General features: G+C 38.0%; 1 protein-coding gene across 3 annotated transcripts; it reads left to right on the top strand.

The window, feature by feature from the left end:
• YTHDF3 (YTH N6-methyladenosine RNA binding protein 3) lies at positions 1–26,846 on the top strand. Of its 3 annotated transcripts, none has more exons than XM_015618375.3 (5): positions 1–376; positions 2,405–2,429; positions 7,606–7,691; positions 8,992–10,584; positions 22,076–26,846. In XM_015618375.3, exons 1-5 carry the CDS (start codon positions 353–355, stop codon positions 22,097–22,099), a joined length of 1,752 nt encoding a protein of 583 aa, XP_015473861.1. In that variant the 5' UTR covers positions 1–352; the 3' UTR covers positions 22,100–26,846. The 3 variants fall into 3 exon arrangements, with proteins under 3 accessions (XP_015473861.1, XP_033368160.1, XP_033368161.1); XM_033512269.1 differs by lacking the exon at positions 22,076–26,846 and adding an exon at positions 14,026–14,640; XM_033512270.1 differs by lacking the exons at positions 1–376; positions 22,076–26,846 and adding exons at positions 730–1,656; positions 14,026–14,638.

Consider the following 26,846-nt stretch of genomic DNA (forward strand, 5'->3'; position numbering starts at 1 on the left):
CGTGACATGGAGGAGGCGGGGACGGGAAGGGAAAGGTCAGCGGCGACGCCGGCGGCGGGGGGAGCGGAAGGTCAGGGCGGCGCGGAGCGGAAGTGGGAGCCGGAGCCTCGTCCGCCATTGTGGGGAAGCGGAGCCCAGAGCAAGGGGGGGGAAGCGGCGCTGCGTCCGGCCGGCCGGCTCCTTCCAGCGGGAACCCGATCGGCGGCGGCAGCGAGCCCAGGCGGCGGCGGCGACAATCAGGCGGCGGCGGCGGTGGGGAGGAGGAGGCGGAGGCGAGCGAGCGGCCCCGGCGTGCGGAATCACTCGAGGCCCAGGCGGAGCGAAGCGAGGGGATCGCGGCTCCCCGTGAAGAATGTCAGCCACCAGCGTCGACCAGGTACCGCCCGCGGGGCGGGGGGGGCGGCCGCCCGCTCTCTCCTCTTCCCTCTTCCCGGCCCCGTCGTTACCCCCGGCGGGGGAGGGCGGCGGCAGGGCGGCCACCTGCACCTTCCCTCGCCGCCGGGGCGGCGCGGTTCGCGGCCTCCTCCTTCCCTTCTTCCTTCCCTCCCTCCTTCCCTCGCCGCCGCCATGAGGAGCGGCTGTCCGTCGCAGCCGGGATGGCGGGCCTCTTTCCCGGCCCGGCCGCCCCTATTTATAACCGCTGATCCGCGCCGGAGCGCTCCGCCTCCCCGCCCGCCCGCAGCGCCCGCCGCCCTCAGCCCGAGGGCTGCCGGCCCGGCCCCCGCCCGCGGCCCCCTTTGTGTGTGACCTACTCGGGAGCCGGCCCTTCCCGGCCCCCGGGCTCCCGGTTCTTCGCTCCGGGAGCGCCGTAGAGCCGCGCTCCCCGCGGCGCCTAGCGCCGTCTCCTCTCCTTGCGCACCCCAAACTCCCCCAGGCTCCTCGTTACCGCATCCTTTCTCTTCCTGCCTTTCGCTCTTCTCGCCCACCGTTTCTCCCTTCGGGCCTCTGGCTTCTCCTTTTCTCCCGGCCTTCGCTTTTTCCAGCAGTTCTCAGTTTTTCTCCTTGCGCTGTACAGCACTTTTTAAAACTTGGTCCTTCACGGAGCTTAGAATCTGTTATTTTTTTACCTTTGCTAGGCCTCTGCTTGTCCTTTCTGGCTGGAAGCTATTCTGTCTTGATCTCTGCTTCGTCCGTGGGTTTCTGCCACTCCCCAAAAGTTTTAGTCCTGCAGTCTCTTGCTTCCTTTTATTTTCTCTCTGTGCCTTTAATGTTTTGTTTCTTTTGTCTCTGTGCATGCTCTCCAGTTTCTTTTAAGCATTTATTTCTAGCTCAGTGATCTCTTAGCCTTTTATTGTTCTGTCTTTCATGAAGGCTGCTTCTTCCCAACTTTTTCTAATTCTGTGTCTCTTGCTGGCCTTTGCATGCCTTTGTGTCTGGATTAGATTTATCCCAAAAGATGAGGTGGTTGAGGTTTTTCAGGTTACAGAGATTTTTCCCGTTTTGGGAGAGGGCAGTGTCTAACCAGTGCATCTCTAGATCAAGCAGTGTTGAGCAGTGTTATGGTAACTGAGACAAATGCACATGGAAGTAACTTGGAGCTGATTACCTCACAAACTTTCAAACCTCTGAATACTGAGCTCTTTAAGACTAAAAATTGTTAAGAGAGTGGTGGAACCTGGAGACCCACTCCTGCTTAGTTGAAAGTAATATGAGAAGGTGAATTAGATTTTCATGGACTAGCATTTGTTTTTCTAAGTTATTTTATCTTGCTGTAGAGGCTTTAAGGATACTGTAATTTATAATGTTACATTGATTCTTAGTGCATGACAGATTAACAGTGTTTTGTAATGACTAATCCTAAAAAAAAAAAAAATCCTTAAGGAATTATTTCCTTGTGTGAAAGCTTTGTACAGGCTGTATAATTTTCTCAGTATAATTGCCTAGGTGAGGAGTGCACAACTTGAAGTTCAGCATATGATACAACTCCCTATTGCTTTGTATATCTAAAAAGCAAGGCATTGTTTTTCTCTGACAAGTACCTGTCAGTCAATTTAAAAGATGACCCATCATAATGAAATTTGTGTATTGGCAGTAATCTTAGGGGTTTTTTTTTAATTCTCTGTTACTTTTGATTATTGCTTATGTTTTTTTCAGGCCCGGGGCAATTGAAATTCACTTGTTCAGCTTTTCAGTACCATCTAAGTTTCACATGCTGTTAAATCATAGATTATTTCAATGTTTTAATAAAATTCTATCTGGTTTTGGTTTTGTAGTATTTTATAATGTTACTTTAAGTAATGTCACAACATTTTCATTTAGCATGGTTTAGTAATATTTTGAAATGATATTTAAGTTGAAAAGGGCAGAATTGGCAAATAAATAGAATTAAACTGAAGTTGCTATTAGAGGATTCTAACTGAACTTGTTTTGCTTCCCCCCTCTCCCCCCACTTTCCTATATACAGAGACCTAAAGGACAGGGAAATAAAGGTAAGTTAATACCTCATATTTCTGTATAATTCTGTAATACTGCTTTTATGGAGGATAATGTCTGACTGTCATAGCAAGAAGTTGTAGCTATAGGATGTCTTTTATTTTAGAGCAGGATGACAGCAAATGGTGTGCCAAAATGTTACTTCCCAGCACTTTTACTATGGCACAGCAGTACATCAGTTTACAATGTGTTATTTTGCAAAAGGTTAATGTCAGAAGTCAGACAGTGAAATAGTTATTTCTTTTTAGCTGCCTTTGTGATATGCTTGTATAATCTCTCCTTAACAGTACACCTTGGGCATTTCTGTGTAGTGAGTAGAATCATCAGTAAGAATCTTTTGAACAGCTTCCTTAGTTTGCTAGACAACAGCCATGTGACTAGTTACTCATATCTGTGAGCAGAAAACATCACCTTCCTTATTTTCAGAATTTTTGTAGTCTTGCTTCATTTTAGCACCAGTTACTGATCTTTTGTTAGTGTGTGTAGGCCTTCTGCTTTTTTAATGTTTCTGTCAAGGTCTTTAGTTTTTAAATACCATACTCAGTGGGATTTCTTTCCCACAGAAGGAAGGAACTACTAACTACTTGATATTCTTCTCTCTAAAATTCTTGGCAAGTCAGTTGTAAACAGCATTTCAGATTATATCTTGCAGTATTCTGTCTGGAATTTGTTTTCTCACTAATATTCTATTTGGAATTTCTTTCTGCCTAAACAGTGCACTTGTGGCCATTTAATTCTTAGCTGCTCAGCAAACTGAGCTATAGAATAGCATGCACACAGCTACCTCTCTGTGTTAATATGCTTATTATACTTATGCAGATAAGAAACTTTTTTTTTTTTTGTTTGAGCTCAGGTACTCTTTGCCCCTCTTAGTTCATTATCTGTACTAATCTAATTGTTCTCTCTGAGCTGTCATTTAATGTTATCCACAGCATACTTATTCTGTTACTCTGTCTGCGTGCAGATTATCTGCTTCTTGTTACATATATTGCTTGTGAGGTTCCCAGAACTCATCGAATTTGGCCTGTTCTTTTTAATTTCTCTGTATTCAGAGAGAAAAAGAATGTGTTTAGCTCCTCAGACATTCCTAGTTTGGTCATTCTTGAATACTTGTTCTCTCATATTCTAATACTTCTGCATTTTTTTTTTTTTTGCCCACAGTGCACTTACTAACTACTCCATGTTTTTGAAATAGTTTGTGGTTACAACTTTCATGTTACCCTTAAATGAGAAAAGAAGTCAGACTCGTTATATCAAATAGTTTTTGTCTTCACAGTCTTTAAATTATCATTTCTCAGTTTAAGTGAGGTTAATTAGATGGATCTGTTAGAGACTCACACAGGTAGTTTTTGAGCTATACTCTATATATGTGAATTAGACTGGAAGTATTAAGCGTTTCTATTTGGGTGCTATGTTGCAGTGTGTGAAAATGCACTAGTCAGCTTTACTTTGGCTTATTTATGTTAGCATATTTTTGTGTTCTATAATTTGTCACTGCTGTGGAATGTTTGAATCAAAACACATCTCTGTTTGCTATGTAAGGAAGAGATTTTTGCATTTCTGAACTTGGATTTTTTTATGGAATGCATCCTTTTAAATAATGAATACTTATGATGTAGTCGCTTGGTGAGAGTATGACCTAAATTAAAACTATAGTGAAACAGAACAATTAATCTCTGTTCTGTTAAATTATTTGGCATAATGTCTGTTTAGTAAAAATAAGTTATGAGTTAGCATTAGATTAAAGGTCTAGGAGGTTGTGCTACCATCTTCAGTGCAGCACAAGTTGTTGGCTTTGGGCTAGAGGCTTTTTCAAGTGGCTGAATTAAGTCAGTGTCAGCAGTCCTTACCACATGTTAGCTGACAGTGATCTTTCAGTTGTCGTGATAGGTGTCAGCTTAGAGGAGCTTTGAGGGAAGATGTGATACTGAGTTAACAGACCATTCTGAAGTTGGTTCTGTGCATAAGAGTAGTAATGTTAAGGAGGATGGTAGAAGCTGCCCACATGTCTGGTAGAGAGCATATGAGAGAATGAGTGAGCAATAAAAGGAGTGTATACATACTTCATATTGAAATGAAAAATACCAGACCTGCAAATAATATTGGTAGGTAGCTGATTTTTATTGTCTAGTAAAATGCCTTGGATGCTTTATTCTAATTGATTATAAACTGGTGTACTGTGCTATTTCCTTTGACCATAATTTGTGGGACTGAAGTTACAGTTCGTAGAGCAGTATTGTCTCTGTTGTGTCAGATATTCATGTTGGTGTTTCAGAGACTTGAATGAGTAAATGATCCTGTCATGAAAGTTTTCTTGCTCTAGTTGTCAACTACTGTACTGAACAGTTGACATAAAACATCAGAGCTGACATCCATCAAATTATGTCTTACAGGGGCATGGAGAAAAAAGGCATTCCTGGAACTTTTTCTCCCCCCTCTTTTGTTTTTTGTGCCATTGTATCAAATCTGTCTTAGGAAGGCGCTGACTTGTTTTTACACTTAGGTGTATAACAATTTTTAGTTTTGTAGGAGGCTTAAATGTAGTTATTAGGTTTAAAACAAGAATGAAATGTTTCATGTTTCTTGTAGTGTTTATTCGTCACATTAGTGTATGATGACTTTTAATGAAAAAAGTTATTCTCGTGCCTTTGCCCATCATTTTTTATAAGTGGCTATTCCAAGGGTAGTAGCAGTTAAAAGAATATTAGCTTTAAATTCCTCTATTGGATGAGTTGCTTCTTTCCAATATCTAATTATGCTGTATGTTTTCACAGTGTTTGCAGAAACATATGGTATTTATAGCATTGTATTGATACAGATATTTTTAGTATCTGTAGATTAGTTTCAATTAGTATTCTTCATCACTGCCCTGTTCAGTTGGAGCACTTAACATGAGATTTTGGGAATGAGGCATTCATTTGCTCTTGTTAAATGTCTGTGTGGGCTACATTCTTCACTATTAACATGTTATGTAAAGTTAGAATGAAAAGCTAAAGGGATGTGCTTCCAATTATGCTATTTCACTGGGAAATGTATATATTTCACTAGGAAAAAGATCAGCGTTAGAAATATTTTGTGTCACTGACTTAATATCTCAGCATTCTACAGAATGAATAAGAAAAATATTCTTGTCAATGTATTTTCTATGTTAGTTGTAATGTCATACCAAAAATAATTCAGTGTTCAGTGACCTTTAGATACCTGTGGAACAGTAAACACAGCAGATGTACTTTTTCTGAAGATTAACTGTCAGTATGAGGAGATTAATTTTGATGGGACTCTAGTCTTGACTTATATCTGTTTATTCCTTGTGGTGGTATGCTTTTAAGAAATTAATATGCCGCTACCCATGTTTTTCCTTATAACAGAATTGTATTTGAGAGTTGTGTTCTCTGTACTATTTGATTGAGTCTGAGCAGTGGACATGACATAGACAAAATGTTTTGAGGCTTATCCTGTGTGTACCTGGGCCAATTCTAAAGAGGAATACCAGTTCATTAATATGTTACCATTGTGAGTAAATTCAGGAAGATACATGACCTTAACTGAAAGCATTTATTGGAGAAAAGAACCTCCAACACCTAATGTTTAATTTAAATGTGGTGTTTAATTAGGAATATTGTTCTGTCCAGTTCTAAGCTACTTTGTGCTAGCATTGCTGGTCATATTTGACAATTGCTAGTATTGAAATGCAGTGTGGCAGTTTGCAATAACTGAAGTGTCTGGTGTTCTTCTAAAACTTCGAGAAGGTATTCAAAACACAGGTTGCTTCCTTCCCAGATAATTGCTTTGAAAAAAAAAAACAACCTTCTGTGTTAAATTATGAATTTTTACCTCTTTTTATTACTGTCTGAAGTTAATAAAATTTTCCAGGATTTTGATTGTTCCTTATGATTATATCTATTACTTTTTCATTTCTTTCAACTAGTTTAATTCACTGAAGGCAGTTTTGTTTTAGGGGTGTTGAAGTCAAATGTGAAAAAAAACCTCAAACACCTCTTATTTGGCTTACAATGTGAATTTTGGGTGGCAACCCCCCTACCCCCAATGAAGCAAGGAAAAAACCCTGACTCTTAAACACTAATTTCAGCAAAGTTGAATATTTAATTACATGGTTGTATATGCTTTTCAGAAGCTTTTTCTAAAAGAGGGAAGATTTAAAGTTGGCTCCTAACTCATTTTTTTAAGTTTCAGAAAATCTGATGTTTTATTGTTGCTTGTGCCGTTGTGGTTTTTCAGTGCATCTTACTGATCGTCCTGAGACTTTTTTTTCCCCCACTGAACCTCCTTGACCAAAAAAAAAAAAGAAAAAATGCATTTGGATAACCAGTAATTTATTTTTGAGAACAGATCTTCATCTTCAGGTTATGTAATTGAAAGTGCTGGTTTAAGTCCCTGTTCTTCTTTGCACCATGGGAAACAGTGGAACTTAGCAGAAATTTGCACAGTGTGGCTTTGTTTGAATAGTAGCCTGGGGGATGGTAGAGAGACACTTCAAGTAATTTGGGCAGCTGGAGAATCCCAGGTAGGTGTAATGCCTTAGATGAAATGAAAGGTAATAGAAGACCAAGAAGAGCAGGTAGGAAGAGATTCCAGCCTATAGTGGCATGTGTGTTGTGAAAGGCTTGTAATCACCCTTTGGGACTTAAGCTTTTATTTCGGTCTTGCTTTGTCACCTCAGAGCTTCAGAGATGTCACTAATGCAGTACAGTTATGTAGGAAATACAGGATTAAATAGCTGAATAGTGGTGTCCTTCATGGTTGTCTTGGTGGGTAACTGCCTTTCCTCCTGGCAGGAGAAAGCTGTATGTTGAAACTTTCCGTACACCTATTGAATATGTCTATAGATCAGGTTGGTCTGCACATTTGCACTTGGTCTGGTACTTCCGGAAATGCTGGATTTACTGCCTGTGCAAATAAGGTGTGCCTGTAGTTCTTCATCTGTCTGGGGATCTCGGGAAAGAGTCAGGAGTAGTCTGTCCTAGCTGCCATCTTTGCAGACTTCTCCTGAGATTGATCCTCATGATCAGTAGAATGAGCTGTTTTGTTTAAATTGGAATGGTGCTTAACAATAGTATGTATTTCAATGTACAGGTGATTAAGAAGTGTTAACTAGATTGAAAGTGCAGCATAGATTTTCCAGAGAGTATTCTAATACAGATTTATTTTTAGTTTCAGTACAAAACGGTTCGATTCATCAAAAGGATGCAGTAAATGATGATGATTTTGAGCCATATCTAAGTAGTCAGACAAATCAGGTAAGTGAACATTGGTTACTACCTTAAAAAGTTAACTTTGACATTCAGCTGACTTCCAGACTTAATTTTTGGATATTTCTTAACATTGCTGACTTGCCTGAATATACATAGAAATATAATTTTATATTGTATTGTGTCTCATCATATGATACCTTAAGGAGATGAAGTATTCTTAGGAATTCTGGGAAAGCTTCAGTTAAAGAGCCTGCTTTGATGTCTCTTGCTCTTGTGCTTCTGTTTTAGTTTCAGAAAGATGCAGTTACAAGAAACTTGAGCTAAAAAACAAACCCCAAACCCTTACATTTAAAACAGAATCATCATTTTGGATGCAGTCCAAAACAACAGTTTTATTGGCTCTGAGAATATATTAACTGCTTGGACATGATTTCCTTTAAAGGTGGTAGAAGTAGCTCACAGCTGATAGCATAATAGATGGAAGCTTAATATCCCTACAGCTTGGTACAACTCTTCTGCCAAGAAACTAATGGCTTGACTTCCAGAGCTATGAATTGCCTCTGTAGTTGAAAGTTAATGAGTTATGTTAAGTTTGTAAATTGGAGTGTTCTTGAAAGAGTGCAATTTAGTAAAAGACTAAGAATTTTGCTTTCCTTCACTTTTTTTTTTCCCTAATAATACAACATTAAGGAAGCATCAGCTAGAGGATGATATGTGTAATTTTTATCTACAAAACAACACCAGAAATCATATGGGGGTAGTCCTTCAAATGTCTCAAGGAGTAAATTGTGTGATTTCCCAGGGGCCTGTCTGGTGTAGTACTGATTTAATGCCCATTCTCTATAGCATGGATATGTTACCTTTTTTTTTGTTGCTACTCCTGAAACAAACAGGCATCCTTACATCCATTTCACTGTAATAGTCTGTTGGAGTGTCCAGTTAGAATTTAGAAATATGACAAAATCTAGAAATACCGCAACTTTAAATCATAGTTGTGGCTATTTTTCTTTAGTTGCAAAGTTACAGTTATGACTTGTTTTAGAATAGCTTGTTTTTTTCTTGATACTGTTGGCATGGAGGCATTTCAAACCTAGCTTAGTAGCTAAAAATTAAGATAATGTTCTAGAAAAAAAAGGGGCCCTTTCATGCTTTGAGAAGGTGTCTTGAAGAAATGGCTATATCTGACAGTTACCTCGCTCATCTTTTATGTTGTGAGGAATGGTGGAAGTTACAAATGCATTCATATAAGCCTTAAAAATGTTTTGGATTGTATTACAGTTTTCTTTTTTCCCCCTGAGCATAATTGTCAATATTGCTGATTTTTTTAAATTCTATTTTCTTGCAGAGTAACAGCTATCCACCAATGTCAGACCCATATATGCCTAGCTATTATGCTCCATCCATTGGATTTCCATACTCTTTAGGTGAAGCAGCATGGTCAACTGCAGGTGACCCTCCAATGCCATATTTGACAACTTATGGACAGATGAGCAATGGTGAACACCATTACATACCTGATGGTGTCTTTAGTCAACCTGGGGCATTAGGAAATACCCCTCCATTTCTTGGGCAGCATGGATTTAATTTTTTTCCTGGGAATGCAGACTTCTCTACATGGGGTACAAGTGGATCTCAGGGACAATCAACGCAAAGCTCTGCTTACAGCAGCAGCTATGGCTATCCACCTAGTTCTCTTGGGAGAGCCATAGCAGATGGACAGGCTGGATTTGGCAGTGACACTCTGAGCAAGGTGCCTGGGATTAGCAGCATTGAGCAAGGCATGACTGGACTGAAAATTGGTGGAGATATGACGGCTGCTGTAACTAAGACAGTAGGTTCAGCTCTGAGCAGTACAGGTATGACAAGCATTGCAGCTAACAGCGTGCCCCCAGTTAGCAGTTCAGCACCTAAACCAACCTCATGGGCTGCAATTGCAAGGAAACCTGCTAAACCTCAGCCGAAACTCAAGCCTAAAGGTAATGTGGGCATTGGGGGCCCTGCTGTACCGCCACCACCTATAAAACACAACATGAATATTGGAACTTGGGATGACAAAGGGTCAGTGGTAAAAGCACCCCCAGCTCAACCAGTACTGCCTCCTCAGACTATAATCCAGCAGCCTCAGCCATTAATTCAACCACCACCACTGGTGCAAAGCCAACTGCCTCAACAGCAGCCTCAGCCACAGCAACCACAACAGCAACAAGGACCTCAGCAGCAGGCCCAGCCTCACCAGTTGCAGCAGCAACAGCTTCAAAACCGCTGGGTAGCTCCACGTAATAGGGGTGTGGGCTTCAGCCAGAACAATGGAGCTGGTAGCGAGAACTTTGGTTTAGGTGTTGTATCCGTCAGCTCCTCACCTTCTGGTGTGGAAGTGCACCCAGTGCTGGAGAAACTAAAGGCCATAAACAACTACAATCCCAAAGACTTCGATTGGAATCTGAAGAATGGACGTGTGTTTATAATCAAAAGTTATTCAGAGGACGATATTCATCGCTCCATTAAGTACTCTATCTGGTGTAGTACTGAGCATGGGAATAAGCGCTTGGATGCTGCTTACCGGTCCCTGAATGGAAAAGGCCCACTCTATTTACTCTTCAGTGTGAATGGCAGTGGACACTTTTGTGGAGTGGCTGAGATGAAGTCTGTTGTGGACTACAATGCATATGCTGGTGTCTGGTCTCAGGATAAGTGGAAGGGGAAGTTTGATGTCAAATGGATCTTTGTCAAAGACGTTCCCAATAACCAACTGCGACATATTCGCTTGGAAAACAATGACAACAAACCGGTTACCAATTCGAGGGACACTCAAGAGGTACCCCTAGAAAAAGCCAAGCAAGTGCTTAAAATAATTGCTACTTTCAAGCATACCACCTCAATCTTTGATGACTTTGCACATTATGAGAAGCGTCAAGAGGAGGAGGAAGCCATGCGTAGGGTAAGAAATCAGTGTTGTTACAGTAGCTCTTTTTTTTTTCTGTTTTTAGAAACCTTGTTTTTCATTCATCTGGAATTTCTGTCTTCAAGTGGTAAATCAGAAAGTGGTACTTCTTACTTAGTGTCTACTTGATATAACTGGTTCTTAATGAAAATAATTTAAGTTCCTGTAATTTTTTTGTTAGTTCAGTCATCTGTTTAATCACAATTCTAAGGTAGGCCTGAATAAGCAGACATCTGACATGTTCTACTTCTTCAATGCAAATGAAAACTGAATTGAGTCTGTTATCCATAACTGAAGTCTTCTTGCTTAGATTTTTACAGTTTCTGGCTATTACAAAAAAGGACGAGAAATTAGAGAAGAAGTGTACAGTATTTTACATAACATTTCAATTCAAATTCTGCTTTAATGAAATGTTAACAGCATGATTAGTGTGAAAAGCAGGTTTTTTCCTCGATTCCATTTATCTTTTGTGAAACTGTGAAACACAGAAGTAATACAGTGATGGCTTGTATAGTGTCTAAATAATTTTTTTTGACCTTTCTGATAGTGCATTTCCTAAAAAAAGTAATTTATAGTTTGTTTCTGCAAGGAAGAGTAAATGTGATAACTCTGAAAAGAAACTTTTAGTTTTGGAGGCATTTCAGGAAACCGGACAAGGGAAAAGCATTTAAATCAAGCATGGTCTACTTTGTCTTGTGTACCCTCCCTAATCATAACACTTGTGCTCACCATTGGCCACAATATTTACTTTTCCTCTATTTGCTTTTTCTCCAGACTTGACAGTAACTGTAAATGTATGATTTGTCTCATGGTTAGAAACGTTTCAGGAGCTATTTTTACCAGTTAGATGATAGGAAATATTCAAAAATGGGAGTTGCCATCAGTACGGCTTGTTGCTAATGACCTGTTCATCTTATCACACCACTCACTGAATAAAAACACCCAAAAGTTTAGGGTTTGTGCCAGCTAGGAGCCTTGAGACATGTGAAGCTGAGAATTTGTTCACTTGAAGCTGACACGTAAAGAAGCTGCAAAGCAGGTGAAATGTTTACTTCTCTTAGGTGTCTAGTCCTGGGTGGTTTCACCCCTGTTGTACGTGTCAGGCGTACCCTAAATCAATTTTGCAGTTCTATTGCAGGACTCTGCGGTAAATTGTTATGTTGAAAGTTTTCTGTTGTAGGGAGGCTAGCTCAGTATCCCAGTTGGGTGTGTAATGCCTTTTGGATTTTTTTCCAGAAAAGAAAATAGATTATGCCCTAAATGAGTATCGTTACTTTCATGGTATCTTGATGATGAGGTGATGGGCTGCTTTCTTAAATAGTATTCAGTGTAAGGGGCAAACTTTGACTTTTTGAGGATTTGGTACAATTTAATCAAGTGCAGAATCACCAGCCAGTCAAGGGAAGTGATTGTTCCACTCTACCGTGTGCTAGTGGAGCCTTACCTTGAGTCCTGTGTGCAGTTTTCAGTGTCTCAATATGAGCACATCCAGAAGGGTCACAAAGATGATGAAGGGTCTGGAGGGGAAGCTCTGTGAGAAGAACCTGTGGGCACTTGGTTTGTTCAGCCTGGAGGAGACTGAGGGGGAGACCTCACTGTGGTCTCATGAGGGGAAGTGGAGAGGCAGGCATGATCTCTTCACTCTTGTGATGAGTGACAGGTTTCGAGGGAATGGCCTGAGGCTGTATTAGGGAACATGTAGATCAGATAGAAGTAAAAAGGGTGATTGGGCACTGGAATGGGCTTCCCAGGGAAGTGGTCACAGCTCCAACCCTGAGAGAGTTCAAGAAGTGTTAGGCCAATACTTTCAGGTAGATGGTGCAACTCTTGGGCTGTCCTGCGCAGAACTAGGAGTTGTACTTTTGTGATCTTCAAGGGCTCTTTCCAGACATTTCGATTCTGTGATTCTTTGTGATTTTGTAATGTTTCAAAAGTACTAAGATTATAATGTATCTCTGTAGCCTTTATGTTTCAGTATTTTCTTAATTTTGAGATATTTCACAAATAGCTGGCTTCTTTCAAAAAGATCTTTTTTTTAAAAAAAAGCATCTTCACAAACAAGTCATAATTCAGACATGCCCTAGCAACTCAGGAAGATAGTTTTATTTGTGGTTTTGTTTCTTCAGTAATAGGTAAAAGCCACAAAATGTAGTGAAGAGGAGCAATGTAGATAAGTGGAAGTGTTTCTGTGTGTGCTAAACTTAAAATTCAAAGTACTGACTTTAGCATTTAGTAGGTCTTGAACTAGGTAACTCTGATGATGGGTATTTGAGTAAAAAAGTAACATTGCTATTTGAATAATATCTTCAGAGAAACATACAGTATTTGTATGAATCATTTCGTTGTAAATAGTTACCTTTTCCAACACTATTGATAGAAAACATACTTGTCAAGACACTTGCAATAGTGGCCATTGGCTCTTTTACAGCATCTTACAAATTGGTTTTACAACCAATTATGAAAAATGGCTTTGGAACTGTGTAGGTTAGTCATGAGGTTTTCTCTTTGTAGATGGGCTTGAGGTGTGCCTTAAGCAAATTAAAATAGACTTAAAATATAGGGAGTTTAAATTAAACTAATGACATCTACTGAGAGTTTATCTTTAGCATTCTCTTATGACTAAATGTTGATTTAAAAAATCTGTTTTTTCTTTTATCACACAGTGTACAAACAATCTGTCTTTAAATTGTAAACATACAATTGTTAACTCTTATGATTCAAGTTTGTAAATGCACCAATTAGTATTGTAAGCTCTGGTTTATGGTAAATTGAATAACTTTATTACGTAGTGCCAGCTAAGCTCTCATGGAGCTGTATTTAAATATGTGCTCTTTCTACTGCCAGTAGAACTGTGTAAATTAAATTTGTGTTAATTTTCTTTGGCAGCTGTGGCAATCACTTTGTTTCCAGTGTTTTGGTCATGAAAAATATGCTTATAAATGTTAATAAAGTATTAAATGCATCAGGCAGCAGTAGTCCTTCCATGTTCCTTGAAATTCAGTTTGTTTTGTTATTACATAGGTGGTTACAAACTTTCATACAGCCAGCTATCTAAATATCATAAACAGCAAATGATTTAGGGATTTAATTTACTTTATAACTGTTCATCATTACAGCTAATTTATCTTACAATAATTGGTTGTAAAAGTTTAATCTTGACAACTCAGGGGGATCAATAATTAATTTCCAATATGGCCTAGCAGTGTGTTTTATTAAAATATGGCAGTATACTTCTGAAAGTGCAAGGAATTGTCTCTGATAAACATAAAGCTTCAGTAACTTTGCCATTTGATAAAGATTACTTGAAAATGACAAAGAATAGTCTCTTTAAGCATAAATATTAGAACTGTAGTGTCTAGCACTGTTTGATGTAACCCTGCTTGTGGGTAAGGTATCTACAGCTGGGCTTGTGCAGTAATCATTCCCTTTCTCTTACAGCTCAGGTTCCAGACTCCTATTTTAAACATACTAATGCTGTGATCTTTTACCAAAGGATCAGAGAAATGAGTGATGCTTTTCATGAGTTCTGTCAGACATACACTGAAATAATCTGGAATTCAATTTGTCCTTTGTTAACTGCTGCTTTGTGGTGTAAATGTGCTGATTTGTGTGCATGTTATTTAAAAAGGTGTTTTTTGCTTTTTAAGATGACATAATTAATTTTAGAAAAAAAAAAAGTATTGAAAATAAAGAAAATCATCATTTGTAGTAGCTTAGCATCTGGTCTTCGGTAAGAATACGGGTGAAAATAAAATGTGGCTCTGATTAAAGAGGCAGTTGTTGGCAGATTACAACTTCCTTGCCTTCAGAAGGTGGTTTATTACCTGTTGTCCTAGGACTCTTTGGTGCTTTTTGATGGAGAATTCTAGTTTTATAGCATACAGTGGGGAAAAAGTCAGTTTCATGTAATTGCAGAGTGCTTTAGGAGGTTTTCTTAGTGCCATAGTCCAGAAAAGTAATTGATTTTTATTCATGAGGTAAGATAGAAGAATTTAGTATATATTTGTGTTTATCTAATTTGCATTTGGATTTTTTTACTTTTCAGGCAGCCTTTAAATGGCAAATAAATAAGCAATTAAAAATTTTTGCTTTCTTCTGTTGTATTATGTATCTTGTAATAGAAATGCTGACGTAGCTAGAACTTCTTGATTCTCAAAAGGAGTGATTTTTTTCCCCTTCATTCAGATACCAATGTAACTTTTGTTTCTGTGATAATTGGGTCATTATCAGGCTGCAGTGTATCTTCTTTCCTTTCTAGGACATTGCTGACATTGTACTTGAATTGATATTTCTTAAAAATATCTTGGAGAAAACATCTATTAAAAGTGAACTGTAGCTGCTTCTTCCTCTTCTTAATCCCCAACCCTCAATTACTATATTATAATGTCAAAATCAGATACAGATCCATTTAGTTAAGGAAAACAAGTGATTGGCAAAAAAATTTTAATGCACTTAAATGATATTTGTTCTGAACAACTTTTAAGTTTGTATATTTACATCTGAAAGACATTTATGTAATAAGAATGAAACTATCTAAAAGAGCGTTACGTAATTAATATCTTCTGAGAAACATGTTCATTTCCTGTATGCTTTTGATGAAGTTTCAAGGGACATTATTTTGCAATTTCCTTGAACTTCATATTTATCAAGAGTGTCATCTTCATAATTGGAAGTGAGAAAGTAGAAACAGGAAACACTTTTTTTCCCCTCCCTTGATAGTTGTGAGATGATTATGGGTCATGGGAGAAGATTATTTGGAGCTAGGATAATTTTAAACATTCTGCTCCAGAATTTCCTTTCCATGATGGTGTGCTTATTTGCAGTGTCTTTATTTGCTTTTGCATCTTTAGTCTTTTGGAAAAACTTGAAAATTACCTTCATGCAGACACAGGGATTTCAAATGTGCCTGTTTTCTGTGCATTTGGTAGAGTCAGTTGTTTCTGTTGCAAGGTATAGTTTAGAATTCATTTGAGGATGGGGATAGATGTTATATTGTGGTCTCCTACAGAGTGACCATGTAAGAGTTTGAGCAGTGATGTTGCTTCTGTTTCTTCTGTGATGATGCAAGAAGGAAAACACAATATTGGACTGTTGAATAAAAGAGGTGGAAAGTAATTAAACTCGCAGGCAGTCTTAGTTCATAGCAACACCTGTATGGATCTTGTCATGTTTTCGTTTTTGTTTGTTTGAAATCCCTACCTGAAGATGAAACCTACAAAGTCCTTTTTACAGAGTGGATTCAACTCTTATTCTGAGAGTGGAAAGACCAATTTCCCCTGTAAAATAGGGACCCCTATTGGAAAAGCTAGGAATATCAAGGCAGCTACCTAAGACAAGACTGAGGACTGTAATTGAGCTGGATCTGTAACAGCTGTACCTGTTCTAAATGCTATGTCTTTCAAGTTGTGATTTTTTAAAGCAAAGGAGAAATCCTAAATCTCTGTTCAAGAGCAGAAGCAGAATCTTAAGTATACACAGATAGCTGTAAAAATTCATGAGGCAGCCTTCTGTGTCCTGCTTCATCTCCGCAGATTTCAGTGCTCTATTAAGGACAAATTGTCTAGAACAGTGATGCTTTTCCTGCAGTTTGCTGGAAAGAAATATGTCTGTGTATTGCAAGAAAGTCCCAGCCTATATGACTGTTCACAGCCTTGCTTCATTGATTCATATTGCAGATGGGCTAGCTAGCAGAAACTGAGTAGAGATTCCTGGAAATGGTTTGCTGGAAAAAATGGGACTTTAAAACATACAGGTCTTGCATGTCTATTATAACTATTCCTGCAGTCAGTTGAACTAGGATTGTTTTATATCAAAACTGATTTGCTTAAAATCTTGTATTCTAGGTGGAATGAAACATTACAAAACTTAGCAGGTGATAGGTTTTTTGAGCCCTGTTTTGTCAATTTTTCAGAGGTTTGATAGGTTGTTAATATTGATGAGTAATTACTGTTTTCTTCTGTACCTTACATATTATAGTCAGTTGTAAAAATTAAATGTAAACGTCAATGTTCACTGCATTTTCATATAAAAAGGAAGCCAAGATAAAGTAAGTTCATTTTTTCTCATGATAGATTGGAATTTGAGTTACACCAATTCAAAGAGTACGAGTGGTGAGGCTTAGAGAAACATTGAGGAAGAATTTTCCAGGCAGTTTATTTTGTAAGCCCTACAGTGAATGTTATTTCCCTTCCAAGACTATCATAAATTCCTTAGCAGAGCAATTAAATAATGTGTTCTTGTTGCCCATGGGCATCTGAGAAAAATTAACCAAGTGCCAGAGTCATCTTCCTGCTTGTTTTGCTGGGACAGAGGTCATCACTAAATGCAATTTCTATAGATTTGGTAAGAAGCTATCTCTTGTCAGTCTTGAAAAGCCAATGTTATGCTCTGAGCATTGTTAACAAATAATCGTGAGGATCTGGAGGCTTAGTGTTCTTTTTCTTTTTAATCATCTTGCTGAAATGGCTGTCTTGCAGATAATTAAAGTCTGATATTTCAGTGTATGAGATGTACAGCGCTGCAGCAAAGCACTTGATACTTGCAGTTAGAATTGGCTGATCTGTCACTGAAAGTACCCACCTGGGAAGACAAGACTGGAAGGGCTTTTCTGGCTCATGGAGTTCAAGCTTGGTTTCTGCAGAGCCTTTCCTTGTTGTGTGTTGTCATATGGTGTCTTGAAGTGGTTGGGTTTCTTTTTCCACCTCTGCCTTCTGAATGTGGAATTTCAGATGGGGATTAACTTCTTCCTGCCTTTAGCATTACCATAGTAAAATAATATGGCCTATTCATGTTCTACTAACAGTGCCCGAGTTGGATCAAATTTAAATTTATTTCTCTTTTTATGATAATTTTTTTCACATTTTTCCTGTAAGAGGACAATATACTTAGAAGTATGTTTCAGTGACTAAGTAAAATGCCATCAAAACTAGTAGGAAAAATAAATAAATTAGAAGTCTAGGTCTTCTGGCTTTTGCAGAATTTCTTAATATTTGTGTGCTTGAGAACCTTTTATACTGTTTGTAGTTCAACTGATCTGCAGCAGCAGGATCTCAGATGGGTATTAATTCATAAAGCTGACTGGGAAAGGAGCTAGTCTGAAGTTGTAGAACCTTATTTGACTTTGTATGTTAACTTTGATTTTTAATTTCTGCCTTGTGGTTTTCATGTTGGGTTGAGGAGCAGAAGAAAATTAGTGTTTAGAGAGGGAATGGCATCTGCTCTGAAAAAAATTCTAGGTTCGTTTAAGACTTCTAGAGACTCTTCTCATCTATTCCTTCCCTCACTTCTTCCCAGAACTCCCAGAAGTGCTTCTCAGAGAAATGTATGTAAACATATTTATCTGTTTCTGAGATAGTTTCTGTGTTGAGGAGATGTGCTCTCTTTAGTTGCAAGTTCAAGAGTGAGATGTTAAAAAGGACTGATATTTTAGACAACCTTAAAGTTTCAGTAATCTAGTTTACATTAACAGTCAGTGATATAAAGGGAATAAATAATTTCTGGCATTTTTCACTTTTCTAGTAATGGGTTTTTCATTGTGATTCTCAAGCATTTAGGTCAATGCTTACACTGTCCTAGCTTTAATGGTACACTGGAGCGAAATAAATTGCAGATGATGGCTGATGCCACTAGTAAATGAGATTTCATGAACTTTGCTGTGGCTTCTTTTCACCACCTCTACAGCTGCCTGCTCAGCCTCTGCCAGGTGTTTCTGCCCACGCAGCACAGTTGGCAGAGCAGATGAGTGCCCGCGCCTCATTTCACAGAATGCAGTGTGACATGTTAGCTTACATTGCAGATGAGCAGGGCTTCTTAGTTAAATCACAGTTTGCAGTAAGGCAGCTTCTGAAGCTGTTGTTAGAATGCTCCCTCTTGGGAGAGGGGCAGAGTAGACAGCTCCAGGCATAAATGCTTTAAACATTGCAGTAAGAGGCAGAGGTTTGGCAAAATTCTAGGGTTTTTTGTTTTTTGTTGGTTTTTTTTTTTTACAGGTATAGCTGATAGTGCTGGAGGGTGTGTGGGAACTCTGCAATAGGCCTGTGTAAGTTTGCAACCCTGGATAGCTTCCAGATGGACACCTTGAAATGCTTGCACTTGCAACTGCTGTAAAAATCAGCCAAAGTCATTCTTTAAAGATCTGCTTTTCCTGACCTTGAACTTCAGTTTGTGGGACTTTTGGGAAAAAAAAAAGTACAGCCTAAGACTGTAGTAGCTTCTTGTTCTTGTTAGGCTACATTTGCATTTACGTGTAGACTACTTAAAAGGAGTTTTCATTTACCTTCTTTTTTCTTTGGCAAAGAAATCCCAGAGTCAGGGTTGTCTGCATCTCAGTAGTTTCTTTCAAATCAGATCAGACAATGTTTGTTGCTTTGAATTTTGAAATTTTGTTAGCACAGAGATTTCATTATATCTGAGAATAAATTACATTGCAGCTACTTCTCAGCATGGGATCATTCAGTTAATGCTCTGAATTCAGACAACTAAAACTGGGAAGTAAGTCAGCTTTGCTGTTCAGACCAAGTTAATTTCATAGTTTTGTTTGTACTAGATTGATGCACATTTCTAAGGCCTGAGCAGTTTTTAGATTCACCTTTACTTGGTTTGTGTAGAAAGTTGTTTGCATGTGTGAAACCTGCTCGGCATATGGTCTGCAGCTGACAGTACCTTTAACCAACCAATATGTTCCCACATGGTCCTGATTGCATGGTACTTAATTTCCATGTCCTGCTCATAAACTCCCCCTAAAGCTGGGTAACCTGACCAGGGTGAGTTCTGAAGTGAAGTTGACCCTTTTTTAGGGAATTTAAATACACAGGAGAAAGTTTTCATCCAAGAGATGTGACAAAAGTTTTGCTTATCTGAATATAAGAAATGGAATTAATAGGGTTGAAGAGAAGTGGCTATGCTGGAAACTTCCACTGTGGTGCTGGAAACCTTCTGGAGGTAAAGTTTTCTGTTAGTTTGTCTATAACCACAAATAAAGAACCCAAAAAAACCCAAACAAAACCCGAGACACAAAAAAAACAAAAAAACAAAAAACCAGGAAAATTACTTTTTGAGATAGGGGAAGACAGTGGTCCAGGAGTGTGATCTGACTTCGAGCTGGGGAGGGGTTTGGTTTTGAGAGGAATACCACTGCCTGTGTTCTGAGTAAATGAGGTCTTTTTTCTCTCTGTTTTGCAGTACAGAGTGCCAAATGTCTCTGATACTAGTATTTGAAGAATGCGCTGTTCACTTGCATTGAAGAATGTCATGTTTGCATGTCTGCTTGAAGTATTTAAATATAAATGTAGTAATATGTCATTTTGAGACTACAGGAAAGATGTGTTGATGTTTTGAAGCCTTTTTTTTCTCTGTAGAATTCAAAGTGGATGTAAAATTTGAATCACCTTTATTTCATTAAGTGGAAGAAGGTAGTCAGGGTATCATTCCTTTGCTACTTTGAATTTTTATTAATTTAAATATATTTTGAGTTGAGGGCTTCACAAAGCATAGTGTTGGTCAGTTTGTAGTACAGCAGCTTGAAATGCAGAGAGTCTTTAGATGGCCTGAGTCAGTGCTTATGTATGTAATACCTGCAAATGAAAAGGAACTGATGATTTTTGTTATATAAGTTTTTTGTACTTAAAATTGTTACATGTTTTAACATTGCAGTTTCATAGGCTCCTACTTGATACCACAGGAGGGTTTTTCAACACTTTATGTAGTTCTTGCAGTTGAAGTCTGCTAATATTAGAGGAATAATCTGAGATGTGCCTGAGCAGGCTATTTTTGCATGCCTTACATGCATAGTGAGGCATGAGGCCAGTCATCGTCTGTTTTCTGCCAGGAGTGCATTGTTAAGATATCAGCTTGTTTTAATGACTGTTACTATCAATCCTAAAAAGCAGTATCTCACTATGAAAATAATTTTGTATTTTTGATCTAGGAAACATAATTTTCTAGGAGGATAGTGCAAGTATTGCTTTCACTTTAAATATACTGAAATTCTGCTGTAGTACATGTCCAGTCTTAGACACACAGCTGCTGGGACCATGAGCTGCTCATTTTGACCAGCACTGGGCTTTATTGTTTTGGTTTTCATCTTGAAGCAGCTTGGAGATCTGTCTTAGAAAGGGTCATTGCTGGATCACCAGTAATAACCAATATAAATGTTACATACCTTCTTCTTTCAATAGACTGTCTTGTTGGGAGAATCTCTGTGGGGCCATATGCCCATTTGCAATTTTCTTAAATAGTTTCTGGAATAATAAAGTTTCAATGTGGTGTTGGAGAAGAGTGGTTTTGCAGTTGTTGTTCAAATGCCTCCTGGATTATTTTGTTTTCCCTGCTATGTTATTGTTCCATTTATAGTATGCAATAAGAATAAAAATATGGAAAGGTATTCTATACTTTCTATATATTTTTATCTCTTTTAATGGGGATGGGAGCCTACCCCTCTTCCATGCAGGTTTGTATATTTCTTTAATGTGCCCAGTTGTACATATAAAGAAAGGAAAATTTTATGGAAAGATAATGTCTTCAGTGTTTTACACTGACTGGTGTCTTTTTACAGGCTAGAAGATGTATTATGAAGGCAACAGTATATAGTTTGTTGATCAGTTTTTATTTTTTTCCTAGAGGTAGTCATAATGCCTAAGTATGTGTTTATCTTGAACAAAGTAGAGAAAATGGAGGATGATGATAAAGCCCTGAAAGTGTCATTTATTCTGTTAAACCTGTACTACAGAGTACAGACTTTCTAGTCCCTGATAGTTACAGTGCCTTTAGTATTTTAGCCCTAAATGCCAAATGTGGCATCTCACAGAGCTGTGAGGGCTGGCTAGTTAATATGGTCCTCACTGTGGCTCAGGCTCACACTGAAGTCAGGTTTCTTTGTAGCCATTCCTATTTCACTGGCTTTTCATTTTGTAATTGAAAGTAATTTCTAATGTATGGCCTTCTTAAAAAAAGTACTTTTGTTGCCATTTGAGCATTTGTATGGAGGTGTTGGGCCAGCTAGTTTACTTTTTGATCTTTAGCACTTTGGAACATTTTATTATATGGGGCTTTGAGGGAGATACCTGGGAATACGATATTTTTTCAGGGGTGTAATGGATAGAGAGTAGAGCATTTTTTGACAAGCTAAGCCAAAGATTTAGACATGTTGCCTTGTTTGTAGGTCCCTTGGTCTCCTTGCTCAGTTCATTTTGTACAATGTATTTTTCTGCAAGTGAATTAAAACTGACATTATAAGTCCTTGTTTGGATAGCAGATTTTGGAACATGTTTGCCTTTTAGTTTGACATATACTTCTGTGTTTCTCTTTAAGAAGTTGACTTAAATTGTATAATTTCATATTCCTGGAAATAATTGAAGCTTTTTCCTTGCAAGCATGTTGCCTGATTTAGCTAAATTGCAAGCAATGAAAATGCTGTAATGAAAGAAAAGCAGATAATGATGATTGGTGTGTATTAACATGATTGTCCTTTTTTGTTTTTGTTTTTTTTCAGGAGAGAAATAGAAACAAACAATAACTATATGGAGATGTCCTGCTAGAATACAACACTAATGATGTAGACTCTGGAAATGCCTAATATGTCTAAGAAGACGTTATTAAAGCTTTTTTCTGCTTAAGGTGACATCTTTGAACACTTTAACACGAAATTGACTCTTCTTGTAATGGTTCTCATCAGTGCATCTGCCCTTATACTCTCTCACCAAACACACTTGAGAACTGTACCTTCGTCAAGCACTTTCTGTCCTGAAGCTTTTACCAGTATCTGCTGTCTTTTGTATTTATGCATCCTAGCTAAGGCACAGGAGACCGAACGAATGCAAGGATTCATTAACTCTTTGAATTTGTTAAATACTAACATTTAACCATTAGAAGTGGTTCAATGATGTGAGATTCACATTGCTTCAACTTAATTTTTTTCTTTGTTGTAGTTTTTTTAATTGTCAGTTTTTAGCTATTCAACAGATTAAAAGCAAATCATGCCATATTTAGTCCTGGAGTAAAACTCAAGTCTAAATGTTCATGTGAAAATTATTGTAGTAATCTTTTAATATGGCAAAGCAACTTTAAGCTGCAGTTTAGCCAAATGAATCGTAACATGAAATTATAATAGAATGACATTTCCCTTGTTTCAAACTGTTTGGTGTAAGAGAATATTAATATGCAGCTTGGTGGACACCACCAGTTAATGCACATTTCTTTATTTTTTTTCTGTAACATGTATACTGAAAAAAAGTGCATTTGTCTGAGGAACTGTTTGTTTGCTACCACTCAATGAATCTCAGTTTTGAGTAAATGTACCTCAGTCTAAATCAGACTTTTTATGACCTTTATAACTACATTTAAAATAATCTTTAATTCCTATTTCTGGGTGTTTGCAAGCCTGACAGATTGCTATCATGAAAGTGAAAATTTACTCCTCTAGGTGATTCACTAGCTAAATAAACATAATTCTTGTTTAGCAAGCATATACTCTGTTTCTCAAATTTTTTTGTTTCATTGTGCCAACGTCGAGGTGTTTTTCCCCGCATTTGAAAACATTTTGAGAAAAATACTTTGGTCTATGGAGTTGACATATTCATAACCATGTTAAGATGACTTTTGTTAGAACCATGCAATACAAATCTTAGAATACATATTAAACAGGCCAGTTCTATACTAGTTTTTAACCTCTAGAGATTATATCTTCGGTTTCAGCTCATACAGCAACACATTCTGTCCGCTGGAAAAGAATATTGAAAAACTGTTAAGCGGGTGTATTGACTGTACAAATTTACTGAACAACCTGTACCAAACTCCAGGGATAGCTTTCCCTTTTTAGAACAGCAATGTAGAAGTCAGATATCTTATAGCTCAAAATAGCAGTGGCACATATTATTTGAACATGTTTCATGTCTTACTGTCCAACACAGATGTTTATATTGTGTTTCAAGTCCTTCATTGACAGATTTTGGCAGTCAAAGTTCTGGAGCTTAAGTAGCAAAGGTTTGTTTTGAATGCAGACGATTTTGCTGACTTTTGCTTTCTCTGTTCTTAAGCCCTTTGCACTCTTACAGACATGCAAACACAAGAAGTTCAATGCACACTTCTTGCTCATTATTTTAAATATTGTTCGAGAGTGCAGAGTAGCAGATATGAATCTTAATTTTTACTGCCAGTTATCTGGAAGCTCAAAAGGGAAGCTGCTCCTGTATTTTGGAGTAAAGAAGCAATGTCACTTAAATGTTAGATGTGTAACAAATAGCAAGTGGGATAAGGGAGGGTTAAGCAAAGTGCATATTGTAAGAGGAGACTGGGAGACAAAGGTTTCAAGCCCTAATCCCTATGAAATTTGGCTTCAGCCCAAAAATTACTGCTTCCATGCATATCTGTTTCTTGCTAACAGGTTTTATAGCTATTTGTTTCCCTCTGTGGGCTGATTTATTCCAACTGTCATTGATCAGCTGAAGTGGCAAAGGTCAGTGTTGTGAGTCCAAGGAATGTAGTTTGTCTGTGATCCCTCAAGGTATTCGCATGTTTCTGACTCTGTTTCAAAAATATCTTAAGAAAATTCCCAGAAGTTTCCAGTTACCAGAAAGCTAATGTTGGAGTCAAGCATTCAGGAATTGATTGCATGTGCAACCCTAGTTTGCTTTCACTGCAGTATTCATATTTTTGCAGGCTTTGTTAGTATTTCCTGCCTTACCCCATGCCTTTTTTATTCTAATAGCATGAGCATTGCTCTTATAATGAATCAGGTTTAGTATCAAGTGGGTTCATCACTCTGTTGCAGGCTTTGAAAGCTGGGAAGATGAGACAGGATTGTGAGAGAAGGAGGTGATCACATTTAGAGAGCTGTGACAGTTCTTGCACTGTTCCAGGATTGTTAGCAAATCTACAAATAGAAGAGTTTGATTGCTGATGGTGTTAGTCATGTTGCGACCGATTTGCTGACTGCTGAGAGTTTAGTATGTGCAGCTGAAACGAAAAGGAATTTTATGTGCATATAAAGTACTGTACAAATAGTATATTACATTGTAAAATCAGCTGTGGAGTGCTGTATTAGTTAATGGACATGTGAAGCTTCTAGCCTTCAGCTTCCTTGTGCACAAGTTCTTTTCCTCCAGAAAGAGAAGGAATGGTGCTTATTATCTCAAATAAATGTAGAAATGCCTTTTTTTGGTCTGATTTTTCAATATGGTGAAGGTGTTACAATGGTTGCTTTCTAACTTGCTAATGGAGGAATCATTGGAACCCAGTTTCTGTTCCTGATGCCTCCTCCTTTGTGCCAGCTTTTGTTTTCCTGTGGTCCAAACTGAGCCAGTTGAAGCAGTTTTCTGTTGCTTTAACAGCTGGCCAGTTCTCTGTGATGTTAAATGTGTAGAAGGGAGATGGTGGGAGGGTAAGAAAGATTTGTTCTTTCAGAAGCAGGTACCCACTGTTGCACATAGCTGCACCACAACTGGGGTTGGTGAGCCAGAGATGTAGCAGAATATTTAAAAGTGGGAAAGGCTCCCCAGGGGAGGAAAAATCAAACCAATTCTTCTTCCAGTGTAAGATTTTGATAGTGCACAACTGAGATACAATGTTGTCACACATTTAGTGATATGAGGAGGAGGGAGGAAATGCTGAGTGTTCTCCATTTTGGTTTCTTCTTCCAGTCTGAGGAGGCCTAAGAATTGTCATGGAAAGTTGCTGTGGAAAAGCTTGTCCTACCAACACAGGTGGGACAAACTAAGATTGTAAGAGTTTTGCTCACCTTTGAGTGTCTTTGACTTTTTAACATCAGTAGTAGTTTTTTTGCTATTTGACAGGAATAATTTCTGTCAACTGAACACCCACATTGCTGGCTTAAGAAAAACCTGAGCACTGCTTTATTTTGAAGAACTTGGGTTGAGAGAAAGTCTATATTCACAAATAGACAAATTTCACTTCTTCAGGTATTGTTATTCTGTGCTTAATTTATGAAGTGCTTTCTACATTCTTTCTGGTTTTTTCTTTTTGACTACTCTGGTATTTTCAATGTTCACTGTCTGCAAAATTTAGATGCAAAAGCCTGTTGCCAAAATCATTCTTATTCCAGACAAATCTTTGGCAGCCAGCGAAAGATAATGATGAGGTCAAGTGCAAAAAATGTAATATTTAGGAGGAAGCATCTTAAATATTTTTTCGCTGTTTGGTCCAAGTTCTATTTTGAAGTTGCTTTCTATTCCATAGGAGAATTTGCACACTTGAAATGTATTTACAGAATGGGTTGCAGTGGAAGGGACCACAGTGGGGTCATCTGGTCCAACCTCCCTGCCCAAGCAGGGTCATCCTAGAAAATTTGTAATCAAATCCGTGCGTTTTTCTTAGCTGAACCTGAGTTGAAGCAACAGTGTTTTGAATTCTATAAGTAGCAGTTACCTTAATTTTTCAAAATTACTGGTGACTCTTTCACCAGAAAGCTTTTTTTAGTGTGCAGTTTTTTTTCTTGGTTTTTTTTTTGTGGTGGTTTTTTTTTTTTTTTTTTTTTTTTTTGTAATCTACTTCATTTGATTCTAGTTCAGTGAAAATACAGCGGAGACAGTCTTTGAATTTTTTCCAGCACTGTTTTTTTAAATGAATAATTCTAGGCATTCAAATGCAAACCACCCTTTAGGAATAGCTTTCCAAAGCCATTTCTACTAATTTTTCCCTACTATTTAAGGAAATGCACAAAGATTTTTAGTGTCTTGTTTATCCTTAAGAGAGTGGTTGGTTCTTTTCCATCTAGGTGTAGCAAAACTTGGTTTCAATTTTGTGGGTTGTTTTGCTTTGTTTGTATCATTACAGAGTGGTGACTTAGGTGAGAATTCTTTAACATGAAAGTTGACCATTGGATCTTATTTAATATGTTTGAAAGTTTCCTCAAAAGCAACCTCCTGTTCACATCCTTAGTTCTGTTTTCCACCTGACACATTCATTGTAGTTCAGCGTTGGAGAGGAATGAATTTCTCTATGGGTCATAGGAATTTTAAATAAATTAGTTTGGTCTCATATACAAATACTAGTGTACAGCTGGCAGCCTGTCCTCAAAGCATCTGTTCTGTACTGTCTGTTCTACTTTACATATTTTAATAAAGTGCATTTTAATATAATGAATATGAACCTTTCAGTTCACAAATTTAAATTTGTATCTAGTCCAGGTTTTCAACAGTATTTCTCGTCTCATAACAATCATGAAGCATTCTTATTAATGATGCTGTCAGTGTCCAGGGTTCTCTAAGCAAAATAATAATAATAAAATTTGCTGCTTATTAATATTA

The sequence above is a fragment of the Parus major genome, chromosome 2 (assembly GCF_001522545.3).
Source record: "Parus major isolate Abel chromosome 2, Parus_major1.1, whole genome shotgun sequence".
Lineage (NCBI taxonomy): Eukaryota > Metazoa > Chordata > Aves > Passeriformes > Paridae > Parus > Parus major.